The 22,073-nt window shown below is 37.9% G+C and overlaps 1 protein-coding gene across 50 annotated transcripts in view; it reads left to right on the forward strand.

The window, feature by feature from the left end:
- The window catches only part of PARD3 (par-3 family cell polarity regulator), a 614,608-nt gene that overhangs the window by 405,495 nt on the left and 187,040 nt on the right, over positions 1–22,073 (forward strand). For 21 of the 50 annotated variants that reach the window (XM_023631916.2, XM_070255194.1, XM_023631910.2 and 18 more), the window contains 3 exons: positions 3,475–3,626; positions 4,685–4,729; positions 9,908–10,135. In XM_023631916.2, coding sequence (XP_023487684.1) covers positions 3,475–3,626; positions 4,685–4,729; positions 9,908–10,135 — 425 coding nt within the window. The remainder of the gene's footprint in view (positions 1–3,474; positions 3,627–4,684; positions 4,730–9,907; positions 10,136–22,073) is intronic. The other 29 variants (XM_023631920.2, XM_023631921.2, XM_023631917.2 and 26 more) reach the window with 4 other exon arrangements.

Genomic DNA, 22,073 nt, shown 5'->3' on the forward strand with positions numbered 1-22,073 from the left:
GGAGACCTGTTTGGGGCTTTCTCGAGTGCTGTAGTGGTGGAAATAAATGAATAAATAGTAGGGATAGATTGTGGCATTAATTTCCCTAAGGGGATTCATAAAATGGTGAGGACTTGTGTGATCTTGCTGCGGGGGTTGGGGGGCAAGGAAAAGAATATGAATGAAGGGTTATCTAAACAAGAGTAGCAGCTGTTCCAAATCACAGCAGAAAATGTAAGCTTTTCCAGGCTGACAATATCTCCCTAATCCTTGATGAAAATGTTATGAAAACAAAAGGGCAATAAGATGGGATTAATAACTGGAATTTTAATAACGCTGGGGGTCAGGATATGGTTACATTCTTTAAAGAATCGGCTGTCAGTCCTGCACTCTAACTTGTTGAATATTCCAGTGGACTGTTTATTGTGCCTGAAATTACTTTAATGGGGATATTGATAGGGAAGAATTAATTATGTCATGGTTTAAGAATATTTCGTTAAGACTCTTATTAACTCACAAACTCATTTGACATTTTAAGTTGTGTATGTTTGCAGTTCACTGCACAATTGTAGAAGGCTAAATATGTCAAATGGCTCAACTTTCAATTTGTTAACTAATAGAATATACTTTTTTCAATCATTAATTAATTTAGGGAACATTAACAATGTTTTTAAGGGGAAAAACTGTAAAACAGTAGATTCTAATCTTAGTGACAATGTAATTTCAGAAGATAAAATTAGTTTCAAAAATATGCCAATATATGGTTTTCAGGTAACATTAGCAGCAGCAATTTACATTTCTTTGACAAATCTTTTACCAATAATTTCTTTTAAAATATGTGCTTCAAATTCATTCTCGCCAGTCACCTGTGCTTTCCCAGAGTTCAGGATTTGAGGTATTCTGTGATCCCAAAAAAGAGTTGATGAGCGTGTGCAGGTGGTTGAAGTGATCAACTTTCAACAGTTAAAAGAATTATTCTTGGGGCTGGCCCCATGGCTGAGTGGTTAAGTTCGTGCGCTCCGCTGCAGGTGGCCCAGTGTTTCGTCGGTTCAAATCCTGGGCGCAGACACGGCACTGCTCATCAAACCACGCTGAGGCAGTGTCCCACATGCCACAACTAGAAGGACCCACAACGAAGAATATACAACTAGGTACTGGGGGGCTTTGGGGAGAAAAAGGAAAAAAAAAAACAAATTCTTTAAAAAAAAAGAATTATTCTTACTGAAAATATATGTTTAGAGTTTGATGCTGCAAAATTGGGTCATATTCTCATCATATGGGTTTTAATTTTTCACTTCTAGGACTGTTTTTGCATTGAGGGGTATGTGCTCTGGAAATTATAAGCATAGTAGTATGTGAATACTGCTATGTGAGTATAGTCTACAAGCATATATATTTAAGCAATTTATAATTATATATGCTATATATGCACATATATATATATTATCTATATATACATAGTATCTAAGCACAGTAATATGTGAAGGGACACCCAAGGCTTCAAGACAAATATGACCCTGTTTCTTCTTGGAACATCTTATGTATTTAAAGTTTTGCAGAAGAATTATAATATATTAAAAATGAAAAGATTTCGTGTGGAATGCACACAAAATAACATTTATTAGGACATAATATAGTGTTTTACAAAAAGAAAAATGTATTCTTGCCTTGGGCTAACCTCCCGTCCCTGTGGGGTGCATCTTCTATTTTCTCAGTATGGGCCAGGACTAGGCTGAGGCAAGCTGGGCGCCCAGGGTGTGGAATGTAAGGAGGCGCTCACTCTCAGGTTTCCACCCTGAACCTACGTGACCCTGAGAGTGGGCGATTCTTCAGATTCGCTAGGCACTGGCCTTGCCTCACCCTAGGGGCCCTGCTCCATGTTTTGTGGAAAAATTGAGAAGGGTGGTTCCTCTCCTTTGCGTGGTTTTTGAGGACCGTGTTTCCATGGTCATAATTTGTGTTACTTTGGTAATTTGCGATAGAAAGTCTTTGTTGGGTCATAGTTTGTTTTGCATAGTGGTTTGCAGTTTAGAAAGAGCTTTCCCCTTGTGTCAGTGAATTCTCTCCCTGGCCTCGTGAGATGGGTGCGGCTCTTGTCTGTATTGCGCATGTTAAGACACCTGGGCCAAAACATTTCAGGTCACTTAAGTTGATGGCAGAGCATTTTCCTTGATGTCTCGTTTTCACACTTTTTGGTTCAGCTCTTTACAAGCCAACTATCATTTCATGTGTGGTAAATTGCAGCTAAATTTCTGATGATACAAACCACATCACTATCCTTTTACCAGTGTGGATGGTAATTCTCATAAGGCCATGAAGGGTTAGAGAAGCTTGCTTCCATCAGAAGCATAAGGAAGGCTGTCGTAAACTCAGCTGACGTCGTGGAAGCAGCCCCCTCACGTTCTAATGTGTTTAGTTAGCTGTGGAGGGACATTCTCGTACCTGGCCTGATAGATAAGGTGGCTCGGCCTTGATGAAAGAGAGCTCTTTATTTACTCAATGTGCCCAGCACAGAGCAAACCCCTGTCCATTGTCTGGACCATGCTCGGAATGCCTGGTAGTGCTTTTTAAACTATTCACAGGTTTTTACAAATGGGAGTGATTCCATGTCTCCCCTGCCACATCCTCTGGGAAGACACTTCCAGCTGTATCCTGTTACCGATGATTTGCCACATGCTTCATCATCTCTGCTTGAGCCACTGTGTTGGTGTCACCCAAACCAAATGTCATCTAGCCTTAGTCATGCTTTTCCTGACTCCCTTGGGTACTGTTTATTCTCTCCTCCGTGCATCCACCGCATCTGCTTTCTCCTTCTGGTTTAGGAGTTCTCCTAGGAACTCATGGAGAACAGTGATCTTTTCTTGTTTATCATTTTGACGTTGGTACCCAGCACAATACCGTAATCAAAACAGGTGCTAATAAAGATTTGTTGAATTGATTTCTTCTCACTTAAGGAGTGCAGAGAAACTACAGCCTCATGATACTACATGGCAGAAAGGTGTTCTTTTTTTCTTTTCTCAAACATAAGATAAAGAATGTATAAGAAAACCAGAACATATCCTTTTTAAAACTTCTATTCAATCACAATTCATGTAGTCACTTGTCTGCTGCCAATATTTGTGTTAATATTTGAAAGATTTCCTCAAATATTGAATCCTTCCAATGTCTAAAAGATATCCGGCTTATTTTTGATAATCACTTAGAAATAATGATGTATTGTCAAATAGAGTGAGGAATGTGAGAGAGGAAAAGAGAGGAGGAGAGAACTCACATGGAGAAAGAATTACTCTAAATGTAAATTCACGTTGTATTTTCCCATCATCCCAACAGGCACAGCTTTTTTTAATGGACTCTATTTGTATTATTTAGTTTAAATATTTCTGAGGAATATACATATACACACATTCATACACACAGGTATATATGAACTTTCCTAAATTGTAAGTCTTCTATTTTTTGTAAATATTTTTTTGTTTATGTTTCTCTTCCCACCAGCTCTTTGAGTCCAGATGTTGATCCTGTCCTTGCTTTTCAACGAGAAGGATTTGGACGCCAGAGTATGTCAGAAAAACGCACAAAGCAATTTTCAGATGCCAGTCAATTGGATTTCGTTAAAACGCGAAAATCAAAAAGCATGGATTTAGGTAGTGAGTACAATCTCCATGAATCTTTATCTAAATAAGATTTAGATACTCTCAGATTAAAATTGATGGTCCCAAACACATGTCTGTTTACTTTGAGCAATAGAGAAAATAAATGTGAAATGTGACAATTTGGCAAAAATTAGTTTTTCTCTGAGTTTGAGATAACCATGTTTCTCATAAGTGACATGTTTACATAATGTGCAATATGTTAATATATATGTTTTCTGATGAGAAAAGAAACAAACACATGTGCATATCATGCTATATTCATGTATCTTTATTTGAAAAAATAAAATGTCTTAACACTTTAGCTGTTTGAAACCAACTGCATTGAAATAGTATTTGGTTGGCTGTGGGATTCTTGAACTAGAAGAAAAAGTTTTGGAGAGAAATCATTATCTCAATCCATGTGTAGAATCTGGTTACTTCATGTTATCTTCCTTTCACTGCTATTCTTTAAAATTTATTTAATGGAAACTCTTATATGTTGATAATTAAGGAATTTCATGGAAGTAATAATTTGAGAGAATATTTACTGTAGAAAGTATTTGGAAGCAAATGAGAGGAGGAAAAAAACCATAGTTGTTCAATCAAACACCAATCAGGTAGTGTCTCTTTTTAAATCCAAATCCACCAAAAACCAAAATAAAAAGTAAAATAATTAATTATATCTATAAACTGATCAAATGATTTAAAAAACCTTTGTTAATCAACTACAACTTAATTATGCTGTTCTCTGGTGGCTGTTTATACTTCAAGACTAAAAGCATTAATTTATCATATGCATAAAAGAAAAATTTGGCGATGCGTTGCCTTGTCTAATTGTGTTATGCTAACATATAAATAACACACGTGTCTATGAAATGAAGCGACCAGCATATTGCATGGAGACACTGCTTTTCCCCCTTTTTTTGATTATGAATGTTTGCTTGATGTTTCATATTATTTGCATGAAATATTACTTAAGAATTATCACCTAACTGAGAAGATCTGGGAATGGTTGAAGCATGTTGGGCTGTGGGGACTAACTGGGCTAACCATATACATTTACCTTTTAACAGTAGCTGACGAGACTAAACTCAATACAGTGGATGACCAGAAAGCAGGTAAGAATGGACAGTTAGACTGTTGCCATAGAAACTGTGGGCCAGGGAGCTTATCCTAATTATAGAGCTGCCAATCATATTGCATGTAAACGTAAATATTCCAGTCCTGCAGGGATGTTTTCATTGCAGGAAATCAAACTGTACAAGAAAAGGAAAATTTTCTGTTAGAAGAAGTTTATCAGTAGAGTACATACTAAATGGAAATATAATTTAATGCTTCAAAATGCTAAAACAACATAGATTTTCTTAATTCTATTTGTGTAGGAATGTTTTGTCACAATTAAAAAAAAAGTCAAAATCCTGAAAACGTGATCTCTTTTGGTAGACTCTTAAGTTTTTAAGTCGTCTCTATTTGACGCCTTGGTTGACATCCACAAAATGACTCTCAAAGTGGTGATTTTGATTTGAAGGATAATAGCACAAGTATGAATATTTCTCACTGGAGAACAGCGTCCAGGATTGCTCTCATCAGTCACTCAGAAAACCTTAGTTCTTTTTCGAATGCAAGAGTTGGCTCATAGTTACCTGAGATCGAACTAGCCTGTCTAATGCACATGTCTCCTTATCTTCACTCTGTGAACCTTTTTAAAAGGGTTTTTTTCCCTCCCATAGAAACAATGGTGTACATTGAACTAGGTTTTACATGAGAGTAGTTTTATGTTTTACGAAAATAATCAACGGAAAGTCTTTGTGTATAATTAAAGGAATGCACTTTGTACAATTGAGCATTTAGGATTTATTATTGTAAGTTTGGAATAGTGTTTTAATTATTCTAGATCCAACACAATGTAGTTACACCACTTAGTACTAATTAGCTTCAATTCGCCTTTTCAACCTGTAGTAGTAATTAGTTTTAGCCTGCTTGAAAAATGTGTATCCCACATACATATGTAAAGAATAAGGTGGACATGGTTGGAGTTGTCACATGCTGTAGAGTAAAAGATGGATTGTAAAAATTATGTCCAATAAATCATAGCGTTAACTGTAGTGCAAGGCAATTAACAATAGCCTCAGCCCTTATTAAGTAGTTATTTCTCTTATCAAACATAAAATTCATTGGAATTCTGAAACAGGGCTAAAGAAAAACATTATTTGATAGTTCACATGTGAATTAGTAATTAGTTCTTGTAGTTAATAGTGTTCTGTACTTTTTCTCTTTTTTTTTTCCTTTGAGGAAGATTGGCCCTGAGTTAACATCTGTGCCAATCTTCCTCTATTTTGTATGTGGGACACTGCCCAGCACAACTTGATGAGTGGTATATAGGTCCATGCCTGGGATCCAAACCTGTGAACCCCAGGCCGCCACCGAAGCACAGTGCACGAACTTAACCGCTGCGCCACAGGCCGGCCCCAGTATTGAGTACTTTTAAGGAAGTCAGCCCTCCAAGTTAACATTTGTAAAATCCATGCTGAACTGTTCGGGTTAAGGAACATGACTTTATATGCTATGCCAATTAGGCAAAGCAAGGAGAATATTTAATTTAACCAGCTCACTACTACTAAAAGGAGAACAATTTATTATGATTTAAAAAAATCATGTGATATCCAAATTTTAACAGAAAACAACTTTCATGATGAGAGGCAAATTTTATAATATAATTGAATCACTTGTTTTTATAGTGTTTTAAAGTATTACATCCTAGATAAAAAGAGGACCTTTGGAGGCTGGCCTGGTAGCATAGTGGCTAAGTTCTCGCACTCCACTTTGGCAACCTGTGGTTCGCAGATTTGGATCCTGCGCATGGACTAGCACGGCTCGTCAAGCCTACCTGGGTGGTGACCCACATATAGTAGAGGGACATTGGCACAGATATTGGCTCAGGGCCAGTCTTCCTTCCCCCACCCATCAAAAGAGCATTTTCTTTTTCAATGCGTATGCTCTATCCTACAGAATTAAATCGGAAAAACTTGGGACAAAAAATTATTAGAGATGCCAAAGTACTTTTTGGTCAATTGACTTTAAATCTATGTGAATAAAATATCTAAACTAGATTCTCTCTATCCTCCAGTATTAGACAGTGAACAGATATTTAGTTATTTTTCTTTCTTCACTTAACTTGAATTGTTAAGATTATCATGATTTGACAGTGTAGGACAAAGCGTTTTGGTAGCATCGTGGTGGCATTTTAGCACAGATCATGTCTGGCCATAAGCCTTTCATAATGAAAATTAAATTCCATTTCCCTTTGTCCTTGCAAGAGACATCCTCTACTTTCTTTTGGTGAGAGGGGTGTTAGTAGGGAGGAGTAGAAAAACAGACATGATTTCCCCCTTGGTTCCTGGATTTAGAGATCTTGTATGATATTTTGGGGGTAAATTTACTTTCTGAAAGAAAAGAGAGAACAGGAATGAGAAGAGAATTGGTTTCTAACAGTTTAATTCTTGAATATAAAAAATAAGCAAAGTAGCCTAATGCCCTAACAGATTTATATAAAGAGCTTTAAAATATTATTTTAGAATTAAAAGACATTAATTTTTTGTGTAAATAAAAATTAATCTTTTCCTCATCGTTTACATAGAGAAAGACTTTTTCTATATTCATTCCTAGTAAATGCTAAGTTTATAATGTTGGGGAACTCAGTACCCCTCATTTGAGAATCTTAATATATTTCTTAACAAAACCTTTGTTAGAGTTTCTTTAACAAATATAATACTTAAATGTACAATATCCACGTGACACATCAGGAGTGAGCAAGCTGTTTCTGTAAAGGGCCAGACAGTGAATGTTGTAGCCCTTGCGGGTCGCGCAGTCCTGTAGCAGTGGCTTCATTCTGATGCAGTGAGAAACAGCCATAGAATATGGGTAACCAGGTGGGCATGGCTGGCTTCCAATAAAATTTTCCAAATTTGACCTGTCGTTTGCTGATGCATGTTATTGATTCACAAATTATGGATGCTGATTTTTTGCATAACTTTTTATTATGAAAATTTTCAACCATACATAAATGTAGAAAGAGTAGTTCATTGCCTTCCCAAATACCCAACACTCACCATTGATAATTATCAACATTTTGCCAAAATGTCACACTACAGTGTTATGAATTTAGAGAAAAGAGTAGATGGGTAAGCTCTGAATTACACTTACAAAACATCTATTGCTTATTTACTGATACTTTCATCATTGTTTTTCTTCCCAGATTTGCCTGTGTTTGTGTATTTTAATAAATACATATACATATATACATAGATAAATATTTATATACATATATTCATATACATTTATTTTAAGAAATACTCATGCTGTTTCTGAAATTCATTATTAAAGTTTTTGTGCTCTGAGTACATTAAGTCAAATCTCAGCTAACTTTTCATAAAGAAAAGCTGAATGTACATAAATGATAATCTTTACTGGACACATGAAATCTCTGTTAGAGACAGAGACAGAGGTAGATATACACACATAATGCATAGGTACATATGCATGTCCTTTGCGAGTCCAAGAAAGCACCGAATATTTGCCTTATAAATGTTTCTAGAACCAGATGGAGCTGGGAAGTTATAAAAATTGATAGGCATGATTTATTCAGGAAAAGATCTTCCCGCTACTAATTCTAGGAAATATAAATGTCCCTGCACAGGAATGATCTTTTCCCATTCTTTATGATTCCTTGATTTCTTACCTTTTGTTTAGTTATTTAAAACAAAATTCATTTTCCTTCCTATAACATGACTTTTATGGGTATCTAGAACGTGACCTTGTCAAAAATTGTAGTAGTATTGAGAGAAAAAATGATTGATCATCCTGGAAGAGATGTTTCATGTGAATTTTTTTCATAAAATAAATATATACAAACCTGCATTGAGAAAGTTAAATAAATCATCTTTTTCTTCCAAGCACAATAATTTATGGGGTATTATTTCTTCATTAGAATCATCTGTCTGCCTTTCTCCCTATGTTACATTTTTAACATATTTATTCTAACTTAAAACTGCTACCCCATGGTGAAAATTAGGTGAAAGAGGTAAATGAATCTTAAAAAGGTAATTCTTGTTTTGACTCTCTCAGTTTAGTTTTTATTCTGTTTTATACTCTGAGGCATAGAAAGCCCATGTCATAACTATATGTCTTTTAGGTGATAACACAAGGCCCCTCCTTAATTATTGATCAACGTCTGGGCTGAGGTCCCCATGTAGAGATACACTATCTAGGCCTGCCACCCCTCCCAGTTTTTGTGCCTGTCCTTTAGCAGTAGAAGGGAAGCACTGGTTCTGTAACCTGGACTGCCCAGGTGGTAAGGCAGAGCTGGGGTTTCCGTCACCTGGAGGCTGCATTAGTCTGCCTCTGAGTGCCAGGTCAGACAGTGGTGGGCAAGGCTGTCTTAGCTCGTTAAAGAAATCCGTTTTATTGCCTTCTAAAGCTCGGTACTCTGAGTATATTTCAGGCCTTCCTGCCCTAGATCCTCAAGAAATAGAGGCAACTTTTTGATTCCCTGAATTCTCCCCTGCCATCCTACTGGATTTTTCTTGGTAATTCTTAAGTTGTCTTCTTTCTCTTCACACTTGTTTCTCAAGCAGGTGTTACTCCCAGGCCCAGAGACAGAAGTACTTATATTCAGCTCTTTAGTTTCTCCTCCTTTCCTTCTCTCTAGAGAGAGCCCTCATGTAATTTGTTTCTGTTCCGATTTTGTATTGCTCTTTCCATAGAATGTTCGTATTCTGCGCAGTGAGGTTTCTGCCTGGAGCCAGGGTGCCCTGATTGCCCTGGTGACACTTGTCTTTCATGTTCTCTCCTCGCTGAGTTGTGGGAACCTGCATTACAATGAGGAAGAGATGATGCAACTCATGTATATGAAAGTTTAACTTCTGTTGTCAAGAATTTTTAACTGCTGAAAAGTGATTTCAATTAAATGAGCTTCTGTGTTCTTTTAGATTATTTACATAACTTGGAGCAAATGATTTCACAAAAATTTCATCTGTTGAGCTAAAAATGGAAACTAGTAATGTGGGGCTTTTCCTAATGAAAATAGAGAAAATAAACCACATTTAATATAAATTTGGGAAAAATAAAAATTAGTTACTATTACTTTATTTACTTTTTATACCGTTTCCATCCACATTCCAGAACTCATCATTGAGTGAATAATTTCTCTATGTCCCTGATGTTTTCCTTAATTCGTAGGTATTCAAGTATGTACTTTTCACCACTAGTTCTAACTTCTGCTTTTGTAAACCTCCTAGGTTCCCCCAGCAGAGATGTGGGACCCTCCCTGGGTCTGAAGAAGTCAAGCTCCTTAGAGAGTCTGCAGACAGCAGTCGCTGAGGTGACTTTGAATGGGGATATCCCTTTCCATCGCCCCCGGCCACGGATAATCAGGGGCAGGGGATGCAATGAAAGCTTCAGAGCTGCCATTGACAAGTCTTACGATAAACCTTCGGTAGACGACGATGATGAAGGCATGGAGACGTGTAAGTTCATAACGTCTGCAAGAGTAGCAGTTACGAACAGCTCTACGAAGCAGCAGCGATTCAAGTGTGCTGCAGGGAACCCTGAGCGTTCCCACACGCCTCGCAGGGAGCTGTGAGGTCTCAACTGTTTTCATAATAATGATAATGTGTTATTTATCTTTTTACTCTCAGTCTCTTACGAGTATACAGTGGGGTTTTCTAGAGGCAACATGTCATGTGATATTGCAATAGATTGAATGCAGAGCAGATAGAAGAATCCGTCTTTTTAGCCAGGTATTAAAGAAATTTGCTAAAATGTAAAACACTGCTATCATTCTCACTAATTTTTTTTAGAAAATACACTTATTTTTTGTAAAAATATGATTTCTAACATGAAATTTGTGTTTATAAAGTAATATTCTAATTAATCTAATTACTTAATTAAATTGATCAAATTTAATTGAATTTGATTTTCTGTTTTAATTCAGTAAATATTGATAGATATAATCCACATAAAAAATTTACTTTGAGTCCTTAACAGTTTTAGGAGTGTGAAGGCATTCTGAGACCAAAATATTTGAAAACTACTCCTGTGTAGTTGTGTCTATAATGTGATGTCTCCAATGAATATATGTAATAATCTATGTTTTTGAAAACATTTTTTATTTGTTTTTATGAATTACTCTTACTTTGCTTGAACTCAGTTAGCAGACATGTTTGTGTATGTGTGTGTATTTCCAAATTGCAAAAACTTTTAAGCCAAGATTATTGAAAGTCGAAGGTTAGTATTGATGAACAATATGTTTCCTATTGTATATTGAGAAGAAAAGTAACATTTATAAATACGTACAAATGTGCGCTTCAGGAAGTTCTCTTTAGTTAAACATGTGTGGTATAAAAATAACCATTCAATTTAAAAATAAGGAAAATACCCTGCTAGTGTATGTACTTAGAAGAGAAAGGGCTTAGGAGCCCTAATGGTGAAACTTGTTGATTAGCTTTCGTTGTTTGCCACTACTAGTAGACAGTTTAGTTTTTTAACTTCAATTGTGACTCTGTCCATCTAACCAGTATAAGAAAACTTGGAGGCCCCACAGCCCAGTGTTAAAGCAGAGACCAAAGATAATTTAAGTGGATTCCAAATTACTTGCAATTTAATTTTTGGGTGGATTGCTTCTGGAATTTAACTTTTGGGTGGACACAGCTGACAAAGACTGGTGGGGAAGAAGGATTTTAAATGAAAATCACATTCTGAGGAGATTAAAAGCTGAGTTATATAATTTTTGCCTGTCGTATATAAAGTGTTTGTGAAAAATGAATATTTCTGCCATAATGGAACATACAAAGCAAAACTTAGGGAGAGATTTGCTACCCGCCCCCAATTCTCTGTCTAAATCTGGACAGTTTTTTCACTCCATCTAGCCAGTAATTTCAAATATATGCAGCCTATTCTTGCCAGATGAAGAACATATTTCCTATTTTTGCTGCCAAACCTGGTCTCCAAGATCCTGAGTCATATGAGCTTTCAACCTCCTTGAGTTTTTCCCATTCTATCAGTGGTTCCTTCCATCCTAACCAGGATTCCTCATGCAGCCCTGATAGGGTGGGAGCCCTGTCACTTACAGATCTTGCCTCTTTCTGTCCTAGTGCATATTTAATAAGAGATATAGTACTTTGGCCCCTCAATATTTGTTTTTTTAAGCATCTACAATTTATGATGCTTCTGAACTTTTTTCTTGTTCTAGTTAAAACATTATTTAAATTGCCTTATAAAATGGAGTTTTTTCACATATGTCACTCATTTCAAATGCAACAGGGGATGGAATTACATATCAATACAAGGCATGTTCTTAACTCTATAGGGACAGCCTCCAGAGTTTTCCACCAATGTGGACATCTAAATTTGCCTCTGTATAAGCTTATTCCCTTTTTAAATCGCAAAGAACAGATTTAAGTATATTAAAACTTTTTCATTCAGCTGTCATCAAGACAAAAAGCACAAGTGAATAGGCAAATTACAGTTTGTGAACCAAAGGTAAAGTTCTGGACAAGAGCTGGCAAAGACGCTGTGACACGTGCACCTACAACACAAAGTGCCGTGTTTTCCAAAGTCCTGATTTTATTATTTTTTTCAGACAGGTCTGCTGAACTTTGGATATGGCAAAAGAGAGGCACCTATTGTACATTTCAAGTTTTTGCAGTTTGAGTGGTTGAAGTACGAATAGAGTGGAGTGAGCACTGAACTGGAATTCAGATGGATTGCATCCTCGTCCACGTTCTTCTAACCAATTTGGGATTTTGGCCAAACCCGTTAAAATCCTTGAGCTTTAATTTCCTCATTTGTAAAACTGAAGATTTGGCCATCTAGGTCATTAATTTTCAAATCGTGATTGTGACATCTGTCAGAAGGGGTTTTGGGGGAGTCAGGAACCGAATGGGAGGCTGAGCAAGTGGGACTCTGCACAGGCCACCAGCTTCTCCCCTCACCTTGCTGTCACCACTCCACTGCCTCAACAACTGTGGGTTTTTAAATCACTTTTACGACATCATGGTTCTTTGTAAATTTTAATTTTAAAAAAGAGTAGTTTACAGTTTTTCGGAAAACGTTTGAAAAGTGTGGTTTAGACGGTGTAGATCATTTCTGAGGTCCTTTGTAGTTTTAACATTCCATGATTCTCTGTACCCGTTCACTACTGATCTGATCCCTTGCTGCCAGCTTCTCTTCCCTTCTGTAAGATCCATGAAGGAAGACACCACCATGTCTGTTTGATTCCTGTATAACTAAGCACAGGGCGTGGCATGTCATAGGATTCAATGAATATTCATTACATCAGTAGGTGAGCTCCTGCTTAACTAGCACCAAGGGGTGTGTGAGAGAGACTTTTAGTATGCGGTAAGTCGGGTGGAAGTAGCATTTTGCTCTTCCTCTTTGTATCCCACAATGGACCTGCATGCATTAGATTTTCAATGCCTCAGCAAACTCTTTATTTTTCTAAAAAAACAAAAAATTCTGTCAAGACTGCTGTTACTGCTGGTGGTCATTAGACTGTCACCTTTACATATGCCTAGCTACAAGAAGATGTGTTATGACTCCAGTCGTGAGAAGGAAGGCCAGCTCAGCTAGCTTTTCCTTGTCATTGCCGAAACACCATCGCTTTCAGAGTCTGACCTGTGGATTCTCATGGCGTGGTCCACACGCTTTCTGTTGCTGTGGCTTCCCAGATGCATTCTTGTTTCTGGCTGTGCTCCTGCATCCTTGCCTTTGTGGGCACTGTCTCTTGCTGTGTGTCTAGCGTCCTGTCACTGTCCATGCTCTGTGGGACTCTGTGACAGAGGGTGCTTTCTTGTATTGTGGAAGGGCTCGGTTACAGCCACTGGTTGAAATGAAAATGCCATGTCTCTGTGGAACCTGGCTCTCAAAAGAGGCCCACTGTCTGAGCAGACAAGCTTTTGGTTATACAGGACAGCCTATAGAGTGCACTCTGGAAATATTGGGGTGGAGAGTGGGCTGTTGTTGAAAAGTTGTGAAGGAGAGAGCTGAGGCCACGTGGTAAGGACAGAGGGTTCCCCGTACTGCTCCAGTCTCCTGCTTTCTGCTCTCACATGGTCCTCTTCCTCTTTACAAGTAAGACACTTAGGCACAGGCATGGTTGATTGCTCTTGTCAGTTGGGTCGAGCACCTCCCCAGTGACTGTATTTCATGACTCCAAGCAGACTCGCCTCTTCTCACAGTGTTGAAATCATGGCATGGGCACAACGGTGGGGCCAAAAGGCTGGGCTGGATCCATGTGGTATCTGGTATCTGTCATCTTCTGTAACACTTACGTTCCTCCTGCAGAGATGGCAGAAGCCAGCGTTTTTGTCTCTCATTTAATCCATCTGGACTCTCTGTGTTGTGTGTGTCTGTCTGGATCAAGATGGAGCTTTGTATTCTGGGACCCATTATCTCCGAGGCCCTACCTGTGTTTGACAGGTCAGGGCATCTACAATCTGCTCCCTCTTCTATGCAAATTACGTACCCTGCCTGGCTCTCAGCAAGAAGCTTCTACCTCCCCCATAATAAATCAGTTTCTGTTGCTACCAAGAAAATGCATGCAATAATATTGCTTTGTTTTCTTTTTGAAAAATATATAGTCCTATTTTTCTCAATTAAAAGTTGTCAAATTGTAAGCCTTACTATCAATTGAGTAACCGCTTTTTGTTGGGGTCGAAGAGGTAAAGCACAACAAAATCAAATACTGTCCTGTTAATTGTGCTTGTTGATTTTAAGATATATCCAGTTTAGAATTTTAAATGTAAAAACATAGAGACAAATTGCTTTTGAGTAGCTTTCCTACTTTTTTATAGTGCTCTTATCAGGAGATAAGGAAAAAGATTACTCTAAAGTACGTATAACTTAAATTAGCAGTTTGAGATTTAAAGAAACTAAATTTATATTAGTAAATTATCTAATAAGAGCGATTCTTGGGGAAGATTTTGCTTTTTTTTAATTAGCTACAAAATAGCATAGTGCATTTGATATCTTAGATTTCCTACACTCAGCATTCTGCACACTTCTAGCCACGTTTCATAACTACTTTTGAGCAGAAATAATGCCAACTAGGTCTAATTTTATCTTAAGCAAAACCCAGTAGATTACAGCAGATCTACTGTAAAAGAATTCAGGATATGGGTTTCAAAATCACAGTACTTTGTAAAAGATTTCCTATTTGGTTAATCTATTTTAATGGATAATTGGGTGTTGATCTATAAAAATATTTGTTTTGAAATGCTAGGAATAACCCATCCTTTTATGCCAATTTGTATACTTAAATGTCATGTGTAGTTTAAGAAAAGGAGCTTTGATTAATTTTAGGAAGTTTCTGAATGCAGTATGGGTGTAAGCATGTGAAGTAGCCAAAGCTATTCCTTACATCTTTTTTTCTAGGTGAAAAGTAACTTAAGCCAAAACTACGATGAAAAGTCACGTCTGAAGTGTTTGAATTGTAGAATCCTCATTTTAACCTTTTTTTTAAGAAGGAAAAAGTATTTAAACAGTTGAACAAGATCATACGTAGGAACTGAATCCTAGAATGCTTATCTTCCAATTCATAGAATGTTTTTCTAGACTTTTCTAGAATATTAAACTTCCACATGGGAAAGCCCATTACACTAAAACTACCTTAATTGTGGCACCTAAAATCTGATATGTAGGCTGCAAGTTGCTGAGAGGTTAGGGGATAAACTGACACTTGAGAAGCAGTGTGGTTGAGGGCCATGATAGCGTACAGGTTACCATGGCACCAAAGGGTGGGGTACCCACTCAGCCTACGTGGGATTAGAGTGGAAGGAGAGATGTGGGGAGAAGGCTTCCCAGAAGAGGTATTGTCTGAGATGAGTGCTGTTGCTTGAGTGGGCTTCACCTGAGTGCACAGGGAAAATAAGGAACGTATGGAGTGGGGACCATCTCTGGGCTGCTGTAGTTCTTTCATGGTTGTGGCGCAGGTGAGAGGTTAGTGAGGAATGAGATTGAAGATGCAGGCAGAGAACAAATCACACCCAGCCTTGTTTAAATGATCCGCATTTTACACTAAGGACCTTAAAGGGCATTTGAAGAATTTCAGGTAAACGAGTATGATTGTTGGGACCCTAGGATATAGAGGATGGGTTACCGGGAATGAGATGGTAAGTAGCAGTGTTGGTAGCAAGAAGATCAGGTGTATGACAGTAATGCAATAATCCAGGTGAGTAATGATGCTTGGCAGTGCCAGAGCAAAGGAAGGAACTGCATTTACACACTTAGCTTCTCATACATAAAGATGGAGATGTGACTTTTCTCATCAGCGATTCCAGGCTCAGAAACTTAGAATCATCATCTCACTGTGTAACAACTTTATCACCAAGCTTTCTTAATTTTTCCCCATGAAATCTCATAATTCCACTCCTTCTGTCCAATCTAGCCCAAATCCTTCTTGTTTAGTATCTGAAGTTACTGTTAGGATCTCCTAACTGGTCCTGTTGTCTCTAGACTTGCTGAGTAAGCTCTGTAATCACGTTTCTGTTCTCGCAGTCCCTAAGCTTCTGCACCCGTTCTTGCCCAGACCAGGCGCTCTCCGTGAGGTGTGTCTTCTCACTGGCCCCAGACTTTCCCACTACCCTCTCGTGTGTATGTTAGACTGTCCTTTTCCTTCCTCTTTGACTTCCTTCTTCAGCAAACATTTCCCCAAGCAAATTAGTTTTCCCTTGACTTCCTAAAGCCTGAATTGATTACATAGAATATATTTGAGATTTTTTAATGTAAAATATCTTTTTAACCCACATCAGTAAGTTTTTGTGGATCCCCCAAAATGGAGTATATGGCATGCGAGTTAAGAACACTGGCTTTTGGGGGATAGTCATTTTGATTTCTCAAAAAATAGCAAAAGAGAGCGTTGTATTTATTTATTTATTTATTTATTTATTTATTTATTTATAGATTGGCACCTGGGCTAACAACTGTTGCCAATCTCTTTTTTTTCTTTCTGCTTTATCTCCCAAACCGCACCGCCCCCACCCCGGTACATAGTTGTATATCTTAGTTGCAGGTCCTTCTAGTTGTGGGATGTGGGATGGCGCCTCAACATGGCCTGACGAGCAGTGCCATGCCCATGCCCAGGATCTGAACCCTGGGCCGCTGCAGCAGAGCGCGCGAACTTAACCACTCGGCCACAGAGCCGGCCCCTCAGTATTTATTACATGTGCACATTTTAATATTATTTTTGTTTTTGTTTTTCCATTTAAAAGAGAACAGTGGCCTGGAATTTCTTTTTTTGACACTATAAGTAATATTTGGTATATTGTTAAAATATGGGTTTGCCACCAAGCTCACTCCTTGATTAAAAGTTTTAGTGCCAATTCCAACAGCATGGTTTATGAATTCTGTTTCGATTCTACAACCAGTCCATTTAGTCTGTTGAAAGGAAAACCTTCAGCTTCGCATTGTCCCCATGAACAGGAAACAGTATCCTTTGAGGGCTATCATTTGAATGTAAAAATCAATTGGACACCGAAAGCAAATTTGCACGGTTCAGAAAATTGAGGGTGCGACCCTCATTGTGCTTGTTCTGCAGCATTCTCTTGGGAGAGGAGGGGTAATGGAGGTGACATGCTGCCATTATCTTCAGGAGCATTTCACCTGTTTCATTTTGAGGGTTGCATTAAAGAGAAGTTTTGAATGTAAGGCAGAAGTGAAGAATGGTGTTTGTCAATAAGTCTTAAACTCGTTGGAAGAGTGATCTTATTGTTTTTGTTCTCCACCCACTCCTCACCCCAACATAAACTGAGAGGGTTTTTTTTCTTTTTTCTTTTTTTTTTTTTTTTTTGAGGAAGATTAGCCCTGAGCTAACTGCTGCCAATCCTCCTCTTTTTGCTGGGGAAGACTGGCCCTGAGCTAACATCCGTGCCCATCTTCCTCTACTTTATATGTGGGACGCCTACCACAGCATGGCTGCCAAGCAGCGCCATGTCCGCACCTGGGATCCGAACCGGGGAACCCCAGACCGCTGAAGTGCAACATGCGCACTTGACCTCTGTGTCATCAGGCCAGCCGCTTTTTTCTTTTTTTAATGAAATAAATCTCCTTTTAGAGCAGAGTGTCTTAGGAATCATGTATTTGAACTTTCCTCCAGGTGCTGAAACCCCTTCTGCGGTACCACGGAAAAATGTCACCTGCTTCTTTCATCTCCTTTTCTCCTTTCACAATCACACTCTCGGTTCTTCATCATATCGCTTATTATTCCCACCCCACAAATAGGATCAAAGCTTCTTAATTCTTCCTGTTTCATGCCAGCTTTGTATGTATGGGATTTTTTTTTTAAGTGTTCCAAAAAAACTAAGTTTTCCATTGCCAAGAGCTCATCATTCTGATGTTAAAAGTCAGGGTCCAGAGAAGCAGATCCTGTTATTCGACACCATCTGTGTCACTAGCTGTTCATTTCCTACATCTTTCTTCTTTTTTCAAAGTCAAAACTATTCAACTAAAATAAGAAACAAAAATAACATTTATGTCCCCAAAGTTCTCAAGTCCTCCAGAGGACTTTGCCGTGCCCGAGAGTCCTGTCCTCATGGAAGCTGGCCGTGGTCAGTGGATTTGCTAAGGCTGCTGAAATTTTACGTTACTAATGTCTTGTTTTAACTTTCCCATTTTAAGTTTTGTTTTAGGAAGATAGATTCTGCAGACTGCATCATCCTGAGTACAATTATTGTGTTTAATCCTTTGTCTCCAAAGTAAATTGTAAATTACTCAAGAACATGTGTTTCTATCATTAGGTGTTTCTCACATTGGGGTAGTTCTTTATAAATAAAGAGCAATAAAGGATAGTTTTTCATATGATTGGCTTTTTGTTCAATCATTCTGTCATTCACTCCACAAATATTTAATATTGCTTCTTTGGGCTGTGCCCTCAGAGGAGAGTACTTGTTTATTGGTGAATAAGAGGTAATATTATCATTTTGTTTTATATTTCTCTGTTTATACCTATTGAACAATTCATTTAACTCTAGTAAAAAGTCTGAGAAGATTTAATTCTAGTCGAATCGTCAAAGCTAGCTAGAATGACTGCTGGATCTACCGTTTGTGATAAGGGCACTGTGGATGCTCCGAGGCTCCCCTAAAGGTCGATTGCTGCAATGTACCTATTAGCATTCTTTCAGCTGCATTTAATGGAAAGTCCAACTCAAACCAGCTCAAACCATAAGGAATACACTGTTTTATATACCTGCATTCTAGAGTGGGGAAGCTTCACGGATTATTGATTCCACAGACTAGTAGTGTTATCAAAGACCCAGCATCTTTCTGCCCCTTCTGCTGCACTGTCCACAATTCAGCTTATCCGGAGGGTGACTGCAAGGGCTCAGAGGCCTTTTTCTGTCTTGTTCATAACTGACAGAAGGGAGTGAGCCAGTTCCCCAAGCTCACCATGGACTATATCCATTCAAGCTGATGGGGCCGTTCTTGGACTGAGAACACTGAACTAATAAGTCAACAGGGGCATGGTACCCATAGGTTGGTGTAAACCTCACGTTGAATTCGCCCCTTGGAGCTAGATTGCATTCCTGACCACAATCAGAGCTCCATTAGGAAGAAGAAAGAGAGAGAGAGGTTTTGGATAAGCAACCAACAGAGATCATTGCAGTATCAACAGTAGCATCTCTTCTCAATGGAAAAAAAAAGACTCCAATGACTACATGGCTTAGAGTCAACTTTTGACAGCTTTTGAGAGTAAAATGTTTGTGGCGACTTGGTAGAAGTATTTATTTATGGCGGAAGTCGTAGAACTTTGAGTTTGAATTGAAACCTGAAGTCATTTTCCCCATGATCATTAACATATATGTGCCCAGTCTTTCCCAGACTTCTTTGTGACCCAGTCCTAATATGATACCTTGCAGAATCGAGTAGCTTAATTTGTAACATGGACTAGAATTTTAATTGAGCTACATTTGCATCTGTTGAAAACATGGTAATTAGGTATGTCTTAATTGCGGAATGACTATGCCGCATTAAAGAGAAATAAGCAGCTTCGTGTTATACCTTCTTAAAAAAGAGAAACTTGAAAGTCTTTTATAGGTGATCACATGGGAAAGTAGCTGAGATTCAGTGTATAGAACAGGTTAAAACAGGCAGAAATGTTAGTCAAAAATAGACATTTCTATTTGTTTGGAAGGAGATAATCATCTTTCTTTGTGTGGGCTATCTGCAAAAGGAAAGCAAATAATCTGTAAAGACGAGCAAAATTAAAGAGAAAAAATGTAAAATTTATGGAGCATTTAAATAGTAAATTATCTAAATGTAGGTTTATGATTAGCTCTTGCATTGTAATTTACTGTATGAACACAATGGATCGAGCCATTTACTGCTACTATATTACCAGGACTTCTGTCATTTGAAAAACTGTTAATATCTTTTAAAATTTCCTTGGTTTAAAGGAATGAAAATATTTTATGTACCTTATTATAAAGGTACATAAAACCAACTGTACGAAGATTGGTTTTAAAACTTAAAAAAAAATCTGACTAGTATATCAGTGACCTTGAATATATACATATTTTAAAATTAAGCATGTTTAACTAATTTATTTAAACTTTTAAAACCACAGTAATTCTGCATAGGGACAGGGTAAAGTGAGAGATGCTTATTTTCTTTATCAAATAGTTTGAGAGTTTTAAGCATCTATAATGTGATACTCTAAAAGAACATCTTATGTTTGTACATATGAAGCTACATATTGCTAAATATTTTTAATTAGTTGGCATTGAAGGGGATTAGTTAAATCAGTGCACCCCCGGAAGAGTTTCTGTGATAATGTATTATCTAGATTAGAATGTTCAGAATAAACATAAAGAATTCTCAAATGTGCAAGTATCTTTTTAAAACAGTCCACTTGCTTGGGGCAGGAAACTGAGCTAGGATTTTTGATTTTCTAAAATGAGGTTATAAAACCCAAAATTAATAAATGATTTAATACTAATTTTCTGTTTCACCCAATTTAGAAAATAAGTTGTATTACATACACCAGAAAATTATTGTGAATAGGAAAAGAATTGGCAACAAACGTGACTTGAGCGTATAGTTAGTCGTGAAGGCACTGCCTTTCCCCTGTTACTGCGCCAAGAGCAGACATATGCCCCTTGTACTTCTGCCAAAGCTATTAGGCAGAAAACTAGCAGAATTGCTTCTGATCGTTCCATTCATGATTTATGATAATGGCTGCTGAGGAAGACTAAGTCATTTACGTTTATTGAGCTCATTTTTTTGTTTATAGTTTCAGACATTGTCGAGGGTTGTAAAATCCATTAGATGATATGTATGGCACTAACAATAATAGCATATAAATAGACCAGAAACTGACTAGAGCTCAACCAAGTACAATGGACATTCCTGGGTTTCAGGTCGTTGGGTGTGGCTGGTTTTGTCAAGCTTAATTAGAGGAGAGTAGGCATTGTTCTGAAGCCAGAAGAATGGTAATACCCAGAGACTGGATAAAAGTTTGGTTGGTTGGGATAAAATCCTGAGTCAGGTTTACCAGTAGTCTTTCATTTAAACTCCCATTTATGAGCAGCTGCTGTCTGCCCAGCAATCATTTTACAGAAGGGGAGACAGACATGTAATCACAATGTATGAGAAGTGCAATAGTAGCAGTTTGTACATAGAGCTATGGAAGTATAGGTAAAAAGAGTCTTGCATGTGGGAATTCTAGAAAATTCATTAGCATCCATTTATCTAGCTTGAATATACCAACAGATCTAGGTTTTTTAGCTCCTGAAAACTTGGGAGAGTTCTTTTATAAGGATTTGGTCGATTATCTCAAAGTCAAGGCCATACTCATTTCCCACAGGGTTGAAGCAGTGGTTTGCGATCAGATGGAGCATAGCGGTGTTGAAGGGTATTAGACAAGATACTGCAACCCTGCTTAAGCTATATTTATATTCTCTTGGGGAGCTCTCATTTGAAAAGTCTACGCGTAATTAGCAAGCCATTGGGCTAGTAGGCCAGGATATTCTTTCCCTGCTCTGTGTAGACCACAAAAAATGACAGCCTTAATTTTAAGGCTATGGATTTGCGCTAGCAATGCCCATCTAAAAGTTGTAACTGGCTTCCTCTAATAAACCTGCACAATTTCTATTTATATATTCATTGACAGAGAGGAAAAGAAGCAAAATTTTTAAAAGCTACCATGTCCCTTAGAGGACGAGAATGGTTCACAATTAGATAACCCAGTACGGAGGCAGGCCAACCTTTCTAAAGTCATTTATGTGGTTGCCAGCCAATCCTAGAGTCACTGTGCACATTTGACCCAGCTTCTTGCGTGATCTCATCAATATGAACCACAAGTCACAGCGTTAAATGACCACACAGGATTGACAATAGGTTTCTGAAATGCAATGCTGGCTGCTGGAATTATCTTCTGGGCAGGCTGTGTAGTGACTGGGTGATAGATTACCC

The sequence above is a fragment of the Equus caballus genome, chromosome 29, assembly GCF_041296265.1.
Source record: "Equus caballus isolate H_3958 breed thoroughbred chromosome 29, TB-T2T, whole genome shotgun sequence".
NCBI lineage: Eukaryota > Metazoa > Chordata > Mammalia > Perissodactyla > Equidae > Equus > Equus caballus.